The sequence below is a fragment of the Ursus arctos genome, unplaced genomic scaffold, assembly GCF_023065955.2.
Source record: "Ursus arctos isolate Adak ecotype North America unplaced genomic scaffold, UrsArc2.0 scaffold_5, whole genome shotgun sequence".
Classification (NCBI taxonomy): Eukaryota; Metazoa; Chordata; class Mammalia; order Carnivora; family Ursidae; genus Ursus; species Ursus arctos.
The window spans coordinates 9,138,151-9,149,458 of NW_026623067.1; the positions used below are offsets into that span (position 1 = coordinate 9,138,151).

General features: G+C 39.2%; 1 protein-coding gene across 1 annotated transcript; it reads left to right on the forward strand.

Moving 5' to 3' along the window:
- The first annotated feature begins 301 nt into the window (after nucleotides 1-301).
- LOC113261432 (olfactory receptor 2T8-like) lies at nucleotides 302-1,297 on the forward strand. Its single transcript, XM_026507557.2, has one exon. It carries the CDS (start codon nucleotides 302-304, stop codon nucleotides 1,295-1,297), a length of 996 nt encoding a protein of 331 aa, XP_026363342.2.
- Nucleotides 1,298-11,308: the final 10,011 nt, after the last annotated feature.

Here is an 11,308-nt window from a genome sequence, read left to right on the forward strand (position 1 = left end):
AAAAGCACACACAAATATAATTGACAAAGTGGATATTTTACTTCTTCTCTATTACCTTGGTATCAGGTAGCACAAATACATGCTTACAATCAGCTTCTACTTATCAAAAAATTTTATTCATCACACCAATAGCACCAACTAAACCTGAGAATTGTTTATAATGAAAAATTTTTAAAAAGACAAAACTAACATGTCCAAATTAAAAAGTCTTTGGAAATCACAGGTGAAAGATTTAGAATAGCTTCAACATTTTCACACAAATACTTTTAATGAAAAATGTATTTGAAATAGAGCATTATAAATGATGAAAGCTCTGTCATCTGTTTCTTCATTTGCAGCATCACTCCTGTTTGAAATCATGAACATCTGGAACACCACCTCAGATTTCATTCTCCTAGGACTCTTTAATCACACAGGAGCCCACCTATTTCTCTTTGTGATGGTTCTGACGATTGCCTTCACCTCTCTAGTAGGCAATGCCCTCATGATTTTCCTGATTCACCAGGATGCCCAGCTCCACACACCCATGTACTTCCTACTGAGCCAACTCTCCCTCATGGACATGATGCTGGTCTGTACCGTTGTGCCCAAAATGGCAGCTGACTACTTGATGGGCAAGAAGTCTATCTCCCGTGCTGGCTGTGGGTTACAGATTTTGTTCCTCCTCACTTTGGCAGGTGGTGAGTGCTTCCTCTTAGCAGCCATGTCCTATGACCGCTATGTGGCTGTGTGCCACCCACTGAGATACCCCATTCTCATGAGCTGGCAATTATGCCTGAGAATGACTATGGGGTCTTGGTTCCTGGGGGCAGCTGATGGGATCATGCAGGCAGCTGCTACCCTGGGTTTTCCATTCTGTGGTGCACATGAGATCGATCATTTCTTCTGTGAGGCCCCTACTCTGGTGCGTTTGGCTTGTGCTGACACAGTTGTTTTTGAGTATGTGATGTACATTTGCTGTGTATTAATGCTCCTGGTCCCAATTTCTCTCATCCTGATTTCCTATAGTCTCATCCTTGCAGCAGTTCTCCAGATGCATTCTAGAGAAGCCCGCAAGAAGGCTTTTACCACCTGCTCCTCACATCTCTGTGTGGTGGGACTCTTTTATGGAGCTGCTATTTTTATCTACATGAGACCCAAATCGTATAGGTCAGCAAACCATGATAAAGTAGTATCAGCCTTTTATACTATCTTCACCCCAGTGTTGAACCCCATTATCTACAGTCTGAGGAATAGTGAAGTCAAGGGAGCACTGAGAAAGTGTATGGGTCAACGTGCTGCCTTAAATAATGACTAAGATTACATTAATTTGCCCCAAATTTCAAGCTTGTACAAAACCGATTATGTCAGGTTTCCTAGAGAAAATTTATATACGCCTTATATCTATAACTGGTACTATTAAACTTTGAAATGCAGACAAAACTGTATATTTTGGGTTTTTTTCATGTATAATCATTATTTTATATTATTTTAAACATTTTTTTCAATTTTTTATTAAACCTGTTAGTTAACATACAGTGTAATACTAATGTCAGATATAGAATTTAGTGATTCAAAATTTGTATGTATCATCCAGTATTCATCAGAACATATGCCCTCCTTAATCCCCATTACCTATTTAATCCATCCCTCACCCACCTCCCCTCAAGTAACCATCAGTTTATTCTGTAAAGTTAAGTGTCTGTTTCCTGGTTTGCCCCCCTCTTTCTCTCACTCTCTATCTCTCAATCCCTCGATCTCTCTCTCTCTCTTTTTAACTGCTATGTTCATCTGTTTTTTTCTTACATTCCACATATGGTGAAATCATATGGTATTTGTCTTTCTCTAACTGACTTTTTTGGCTTAGCATAATACTCTATACCTTCATTCAGTTCATCGCAATTTGCGAGATTTCATAAAATTTATGGCATACACACACACACACACACACACACACTATAAGTTCTTTATTCATGAATGTGTTGATGGACATTAGGGCTCCATAATTTGGCTATTGGTGAATGATTGTTTTAATGTATTGCCAAATTTTATTCGCTAGTATTTTGTTGATAATTTTTTTATTAGTTTCAGAGGTAGAATGTAGTGATTCAGCAGTGCATATAAAACCCAGTGCTTTTTACAAGTGCCCTCTTTAATGCCCATCACCCAATTATCCCTTTCCTGTACCCAATTCCCCTCCAGCAACCCTTATTTTGTTTCTTAGAGTTCAGCATCTCTTATGGTTTGTTTCCCTCTCAATTTTCATCTTATTTTATTTTTCCTTCCTTTCCTATATGTTCATCTGTTTTGTTAATTAAATTCCACGTATGAGTGAAATCATATATATTTGTCTTTCTCTGACTGACTAATTTTGCTTAGCATAATGCCCTCTAGTTCCATCCACGTTGTTGCAAATGGCAAGATTTCATTCTTTTTGATGGCTGAGTAATATTCCATTGTATATATAGACTATATTTTCTTTATCCATTCATCTGTCAATGGACATTTGGGCTCTTTCCATATTTTGGGCTTTCTCTAGTTTTGGAATCAGGGTAATGCTAGTCACACAGAATGAATTTTGAAGTTTTCCTTCCACTTCTATTTTTTGGTGTAGTTTGGGAAAGATAAGTATTAACTATTTAAGTTTTTGGTAGAATTCACCTATGAAGCCACGTGGCCCTAGACTTTTGTTTCTTGCAAGATTTTTGATTGCTGATTCAATTTCTTTGTTGGTTATTTGTCTATTCAAGTTTCCTATTTCTTCCTGCTTTGGTTTTGGTAATTTATATGTGTCAAAGGATTTATCCAATTCTCCCAGATTGTCCAATTATTTGACACATAAATTTTCATAATATTCTCTTGTAATTATTTGTATTTCTGTGGTGTTGGTTTTGATTTCTCCTCTCTCATTTGTCGTTTAATTGATTTGGGCCCTTTCTCTTTTCTTTTTAGTAAGTCTGGTAGGGGGTGGGATGCCCAGGTGGCTCAGTCACTTAAGTGTCTGCCTTCAGCTTGGGTCATGATCCCAGGGTCCTGGGATCGAGTCCCACATCGGGCTCCTGTTTCACCAGGAACCAACATCTCTTTCTGCTTGCGTGCCTTCTCTCTCTTCTCTCTCTCTCTCTCTGTCAAATAAATAAATAAAATCTTTTAAAAAATGTCTGGTAGGGGTTTATCAATTTTATTAATTACTTTAAAGAACCAGCTCTTGGTTTCATTGATCTGTTCTACTGGGTGTAAGTTTGGCTTTTTTTTATTTGTTTGTTTTGGTTTTATTTTTTTACTTTATTATTATTATTAATTTTAGTTTCTGTATCATTTATCTCTTCTGTAATCTTATTATTTTCCTTCTTCTGATGGCTTTAGCCTTTGTTGTTCCTTTAGGTGTAAAGTTGTGTTGTTTATTGGAGATTTTTCTTGTTTCTTGTGGTAGGACTATATTGCTATGTATTTCCCTATTAGGATCATTTTTACTCATCCCCAAATTCTGGGACTATTGTGTTTTCATTTTCATTTGTTTCCATGTATTTTTTAAAAATTTCTTTAGTTTTCTGGTTGACACATTCATTCTTTTTTAGCATGTTGTTTAATTTCCTTGTACTGGTAGTCTTTCCAAAAGTTTTCTTGTGCTTGACTTCAAGTTTCATAGTCTTGTGGTCAGAAAATATGCATGGTATGATCTAAATATTTTTGTGTTTATTGAAGCCTGATTTGTGACCTATTATGTGATCTATTCTGGAGAATATCCCATGTACACTCACAAAGAATATTTATTCTGGTGATTTATATTGTGGTGTTTTGAATATTTCTGGTATGTCCATCTACTCCAGTTTGTCATTCAAAGCCATTGTTTTATTTTTGATTTTCTTCTTAAATGACCTGTCCATTGTTGTAAGTGAGGGTTAAAGTCCTCTACTATTATTCTATTATTATCAATGAGTTCCTTCATGTTTGTTTTTAATTATTTTATGTACCTGGGTTCTCCCAAGTTGGGCACATAAATATTTAAAATTGTTAGATCTTCTTGTCAGATAGACACTTTTATTATGATAGAGTGCCCTTCTTTGTCTCTTGTTACACTCTGGTTTAAAATATAATTTGTCTGAACTTGTTTTGGGTGGCTCAATTGGTTAAGCATCTGATGGTTATCTCACTTCGGGACTTGATATCCTAGTCATGAGTTCAAGCTCTGTCCCCCTTTAAAAAAAAATCTAGTTTGTTACCCTGGCTTTCTTTCTTTCTTTTTCTTCTTTTTAAAAAAATTAATAATTTTTAAAGATTTTATTTATTTATTTATTTATTTATTTATTTATTTGAAAGAGAGAGAGCATCAACATGGGGAGAGGCAGAGGGAGAGTGATAAGCAGACTCCCTGTTGAGCAGGGAGCTTGATGCAGGACTAGATCCCAGGATCCTGAGACCGTGTCCTAAACCAAAGTCAGATGTTTTACTGACTGAGCCAGCTGGGTGCCCCTGGCTTTCTTTTGATGGCCATTTGTATGATAAATGCATTTCCAACACCTTATATTAGATCTGCAGGTTTCCTTAGGGCTCTCGTAGACAGCATATTGATGGGTCCTGTTTTATATCTATTCTGACCACCCATCTTACTTTGGATCTTTTACTAAGTTGTCATCAACATATCAAATTGTGGATTGTTGAAAATATGTGACTTGGCCATTGTTACTCTGAACTGCATTTCTGACAATTTGGTTATATCCATATCCATTAGTTTTGTGGTAGAGGCCACAGTCTCTGTTTCTTTTCTTTGTTGGGGATTCCTTCTTGTCATTCTGATGAGGAGCAGTTGTGGGGATGTACAGTGCTGAAATTATTGACCAGGACCCAGGCAGTGTGCACTTGTTTTATAGGGACGTTAGGGATGTGGGCTTCTTGATTTTTCAGCCTGCCTTCTGGGGGAGGGGCCTGCCACACTGATACTCAGGCAACCCTGTTTGGATAGAGTTGCTTTGTTCCATGTGGGGGCAGGGAATGGGCACAATACAAAGTGGTATTTCCAGGCTTTTGTTCTCTGGCAGCTTTCCCTGGCAGTTTTCTGTGACTCTTCTGAGAGTCAGAGCCATAGTGGCCATATCGTAGCCTCTGTCTCAGAACAGAAAGATCACTGTCTGCTCTCCACTGAGCTCTCCCAGCCAATTTTACTCTGTTTCTGTTGGTGCTGCTAAAAACCCCACAGTGTCCCTGGTTGTGTGCCCCACAGCCACTCTCCCAGTCCTCGCTCCCAGGGCTGCACCTCTCTCTCCTTTGTGCTTCTAACAACACCAGCCGCCCTCGTTTCTCGCATGCCCTCCTGAGCTCCTCATTTCAGTGTGGTTTGCGTGCACTCTGGAGCTCTGGTTTTCAGTCTGGTCATGCATGTGCTCCCGAGCTCCCAGTCTCAGTCTGCTTTCTTGGTGTTTACCAGTCCGCAAGTCTGGCCCACTCCCTAGTGCAGGTGGCTACCTCTTCCTGGCACCCAAGCACAGCAGCTCCCTCTCCTTTCTGTTTATCTGCCTGTATCTATGCACAGATTCATGGCTCCCACTCCTTACCTCATTACTCAGCACCGGAGATGTTCATTTGTAGAGATCCAGATGTATCTACCTAAGTCTGGGGCTGATTTTGTGGGTGTTCAGGATGATCTGGTATATATCCAGCTTGATTCAGGGGACTAGCTGAAAAAAGGACTCCTACTCCTCCACTGTCTTTTTTACGATCCCTGATAGAGAATTTAAAGTAATGATAATAAAGTTCTCTCAGGACTTGAGAAGAGTGGAGGGCATTGGTGAGACCTTAAAACAGATATAAAAGACAACCAATCAGGGACGAAGTACAAAATTATTGAAATTAAAAATACATGTGATGGAATAAATAGCAGGCTAGAGTAAGCAGAGGAACGAATGACATGGAAGATGGAATAATTAAAAGTAATCAAGATCAGTAATTAATAAGAATTGGATTATGCAAATGGGAATAGAGTAAGGACAGTCATTTACTCCATCAAGCATAATAACATTCACATTATAAGGATCTCAGAAGAAAGAAAGAAAAGTGTGCAGAAAATTTATTTGAAACAATAATAGCTGAAAATCTCTAATCTGAGGAATAGGACAGATGTTCATATCCAGGAGGAGCAGAAATCTCCCAACAAAATCATTCTAAGGAGGTCTAACCAAGACATTTAGTAATTAAAATGGCAAAAATGAGAAATAAAGAAAAAAATAAAATCAGCAAGAGAAAAGAAGACAGTCAATATAAGGAAAAGCCTATAAGACATCAGAGGATTTTTTACCAACAACCTTGCAGGCCAGAGGAGAGTGGCATGATAAGTTCACAGAGTTGAAAGGGAAAAATCTGCAGCAAAGAAAAATCTACCCAGCAAGGCTATATTTGAGAATATAAAGAGAGAGAGAGAGTTTCTCGGACAAACAAAAACTAAAAGAATCATGACAACTATGTGAACCCTAGAAGGAAGGTTAAAGGGGACACTTTGAGTGGAAAGGATAAATCAAAGTAAAAGTATGAAAAGCAGGAAACATAAATGCAGTAAAAATAAGTATGTCTGTCAAAATAATTCAAGGGATTCACAAAATAAAATCTTTTAAATTATGACACCATATACACAAAATATGGTTGGGGAAGAGGAGTAAAGAATGGATTCAAATATAAGTGACCATCAAATTCATATAGTGTCCTTTATACCTGAGATGTTATATACATAACCAATGGTAACCACAAATCAAAAGCCAGCAATAGATATGTGAACTATAAAGAGAAAGAAAACTGAAACATTACTAAAGAAATTCAGCAAACCAAAAAAGAAAACAAGATAAAGGATCAGAGAAAAACTAAAAAAAAAAAAAAAAAAAAGGTAACAAAATGGTAATAAATAAAATCAAACTATCAAAAATTACTTTGAATATACATGGGCTAAATATTCCAATAAAAAATGCAAGGTGTCAGAATCTATAAGGAAAAAAGTACCAAAACAAACAAACAAAAAATAAACATAGCACCAGCCTATATACTGACTACAAGAGAATCAATTCAGACCTAAAGGCATTTGCAGAATGAGAATGAGGGGATAGAGAAACATTAATCATGTAAATGGATGACCAAAGAAAGCTGTAGTAGCAATACTTAGACAAAATAGACTTTAAAACAAAGATTGCAACAGGAACAAAGAAGAATACTACATAATAATAAAAGATAAAATCCATCAAGAAAGTATAATAATAGTAAATAACTATGCAGCTAGTACAGTAGCACCAAAATATATTAAAAATAATAGCAAACATAAAGAAACTAATCAATAGTAATACAATAATAGTAGGGGACTTTAACATCCCACTTACATCAATGGACAGAACATCTAAACGGGAAATAAACAAGGAAAAAGTGCATTTGAATGATACACTGAACCAGATGAATTTAACAGATATATTCAAAAGATTCAATTCTAAAACAGAATATACATTCTTTTCAAGCACACATGGAACATTATCCAGAGTAGATCATATATTAGACCATAAAACAAGTCCCAATTTTTAAAAAAAAAAATCGGAGTCATACCATGTATATTTTCTGACCATAATGGTATGAAGTTGGAAATAAACCATAATAAAAAATATGAAAAGAGCACAAATACATGGAAGTTGAATAACATGCTACTACACAATGAATGGGTCAACCATGAAATCAAGAAGAAATAAAAAAATACATGGAAACCAATAGAAATGAAAATAAAATGGTCCAAAATTTCGGGATGCAGCCAAAGTTGTTCTAAAATGGAAGTTTATTGCAATACAGGACTACCTCAAGAAACAAGAGAAAGCCCAAATAAACAACATAACCTTACATCTAAATGAATTTTTTTAAAAAAAGAAAAAGATAAAGGAAAATAGCAGAAGAAAGTAAATAATAAAGATTAGAGCAGAAATTATATAAGAAACATATATAAGAAACATAGCAGAGATCAGTGAAACCAGATGTTGGTTCCTTTTAATAGAATAACAGAATTGATAAACAATCAGATTCTACAATAAAGTAGTCACACTCAACAATAAAATAAAAACAAACAAAATAAGAGAAGACTCAAACAAAAGCACAAATGAGAGAAAAGAAATAGCAACCGACATCATGGAAATACAAACAACTGTAAGACAATATGGTGAAAAATTATTTGGCACCAAATTGGATAACCTACAAGGAATGGATAAATTCCTAGAAAAACACAAACTACTAAATTAAAAACTGGAAAAAAAGAAAGAAAATGAATAGGCTGATTACCAGCAATGAGATTGGATCACTACTCTAAAAACTCTCAACAAACAAAATTACAGAACCAGATGGCCTCACCAACAAATTTTACCAAACATTTAAAGAAGGGTTAATACCTATCTTTCTCAAAGTATTTCAAAAAAGAGAAGAGGAAATATTTCCAAATTAATTATATGAGGACAATATTATCTGATACCAAATCCAGATAAAAATGCCAAAGAAACATATAACTACAGGACCATATTGCTGATGAACATAGATGCAAAAATCCTCAACAAAATACTAGCAAACAGAGTCCAACAATATATTTTAAAAAAACATCCACCATGGCCCGAGGGGAGTTAAGATGGCGGAGGAGTAGGGGACCCCTTTTTCAGCCGGTCCCCTGAGTCGAGCTGGATAGGTAACAGACCAGCCTAAATAACCACGGAATCAGCCTGAGACGCAGGAAGATACATCTGGATCTCTACAAATGAACATCTCCAGCGGTGAGTATTGAGGTACCAAGAGGGGAGCTGTAAACCGTGCACAGATATCGGAAGATAAACGGAAGGGGGAGGGAGCCGCCGCGTTTGGGCGCCAGGAAGCAGCAGCCACCTGCACGGGGGAGCGGGTGGACTCACGGAGGGCACCCGCGAGAGAGCGGACTGAGACCCGTGAGCCGTGAACGCACGCCACCAGGCATCTCCCGGAACACCGGAATCCCGGTGTGCTCAGGGGATCCAGACTGAGACCGGGAGCTCCCAGAGCGCACGCGGGGCGGCTGGCGGCTGGCGGGCCACCTGCACGGGGGAGCGGGCGGACTCGCGGTCGGCACCCGCGAAACAGCAGACTGAGACCCTGAACCGGGAGCGCGCGCCACCAGGCTTCTCACGAAACTCCGGAATCGAGGTGTGCTCACCGGGCATAGACTGAGACCAGGAGACCCAGGAGCGTGCGGGGCAGCCAGTGGCTGGCGGCATTAGAAACACAAGGGACAGAGACGCGCCAGCCCTGGAAGTGAGGGCAGGGACGACGGGTTGGTGCGCACATCCCTGGACGCTGCAGGGTTGAGCAGCACCAACAGTAACAGAGTTAAAGTGGCCAGAACATCAGTGGAGAACAGGCCGCAATCCCTCTGTTCTGTGACAATGCAGCCTCTGCTGCTCTGACTCTCAGAAGAGGCATAGCCAACCGCCAGGGAAAGCCGCCAGAGAACAAAAGCCTGGAAATACCGGCTCAGAGAGTGCCCATCCCCATCCCCCCTCGCAGGGGACACGGAGACCCTAACCAAACAGGGTTGCCTGAGTATCGGCGCGGCAGACCCCTCCCCCAGAACACAGAAGGCAGGCTGAAAAATCAAGAAGCCCACAACCCGAGGCGCCTGGGTGGCGCAGTCATTGAGCGCCTGTCTCTGGCTTAGGGCGTGATCCCAGCATTCTGGAAAGGAGTCCCTCATCGGGCTCTTCCACTGGGAGCCTGCTTCTTCCTCTCTCACTCCCCTGCTTCTGTTCCGTTCTTGCTGACTGTCTGTCTCCCTCTCTCAGATAAGTAAATAAATAAAATCTTTAAAGAAGAAGCCCACATCTCTAAGATCCCTATAAAACAAGGGGCACGGCCTGGGACCCAGTCAATAATTTGGGCTCTGGACAACCCCGCAACCTCTCCTCATCAGAATGACAAGAAGGAGAAGCCCCCCCACCCAGCAAAGAAAAGACAGTGAGTCTGTGGCCTCTGCCACAGAAGTAACGGATATGGATGTAACCAAATTATCAGAAATGGAATTCAGAGTAACAATGGTCAAGATGATGAGTAGACTTGAAAAAAAGTGTTAAGGAAAATGTTACTGAGAATATAGAATCCCTAAGGGCGGAAATGAGAGCGAATTTGACAGAAATTAAAAATTCTATGAGCCAAATGCAGGCAAAACTAGAGGCTCTGACGGCCAGGGTCACTGAAGCAGAGGAAAGGGTTAGTGAATTGGAGAATGGGTTAATAGAGGAAAAAATGAAAATAGAAGATGGTCTTAAAAAAATCCACAACCACGAATGTTGGCTACGGGAGATTACTGACTCAACGAAACGATCCAATGTTGGAATCATCGGCATCCCTGAGGGGGTGGAGAAAAACAGAGGTCTAGAAGAGATATTTGAACAAATTGTAGCTGAAAACTTTCTTAATCTAGCAAGGGAAACAAACATTCGTGTCCAAGAGGCAGAGAGGACCCCTCCCAAGCTCAACCACGACAAACCTACGCCACGTCACGTCATAGCGCAATTCGCAAATATTAGATCCAAGGATACAGTATTGAAAGCGGCCAGGGCAAAGAAATTTCTCAAGAACCAAGGCAAAGGCATCAGAATTACATCAGACCTGTCTACACAGACCTGGAATGAGAGAAAGGGTTGGGGGAGCATTTTTAAAGCTCTTTCAGAGAAAAACATGCAGCCAAGGATCCTTTATCAAGCAAGGCTGTCATTCAGAATTGATGGAGAAATAAAGACATTTCAGAATCAACAGTCACTAACCAATTTCATAACCACGAATCCAGCCCTACAGGAGGTATTACGGGGGGTTCTATAAAAGTAAAAAGGCCCCAGGAGTGATACAGAACAGAAAGTCACAGCCAATACAAACAAAGACTTTACTGACAACATGGCAGCATTAAAAGCATATCTCTCAGTACTCAGTCTTAATATTAATGGTTTAAATTCTTCCTTAAAATGCCACAGGGTTGCAGATTGGATAAAAAGAAATGACCCATCCATTTGCTGTATACAAGAGACTCATTTTGAACCCAAAGATGCATTCAGACTGAGAGTAAGGGGATGGAGTACCATCTTTCACGCAAATGGACCTCAAAAGAAAGCTGGGGTAGCAATTCTCATATCAGATAAACTGGATTTTAAACTACAGACTATAGTTAGAGATGCAGAAGGGCACTATATTATTCTTAAAGGAAGTATTCAACAAGTGGATATGACAATTATAAATATATATGCCCCCAACAGGGGAGCAGCAAGATACACAAGCCAACTCTTAACGAGAATAAAGAGACATATAAATAAAA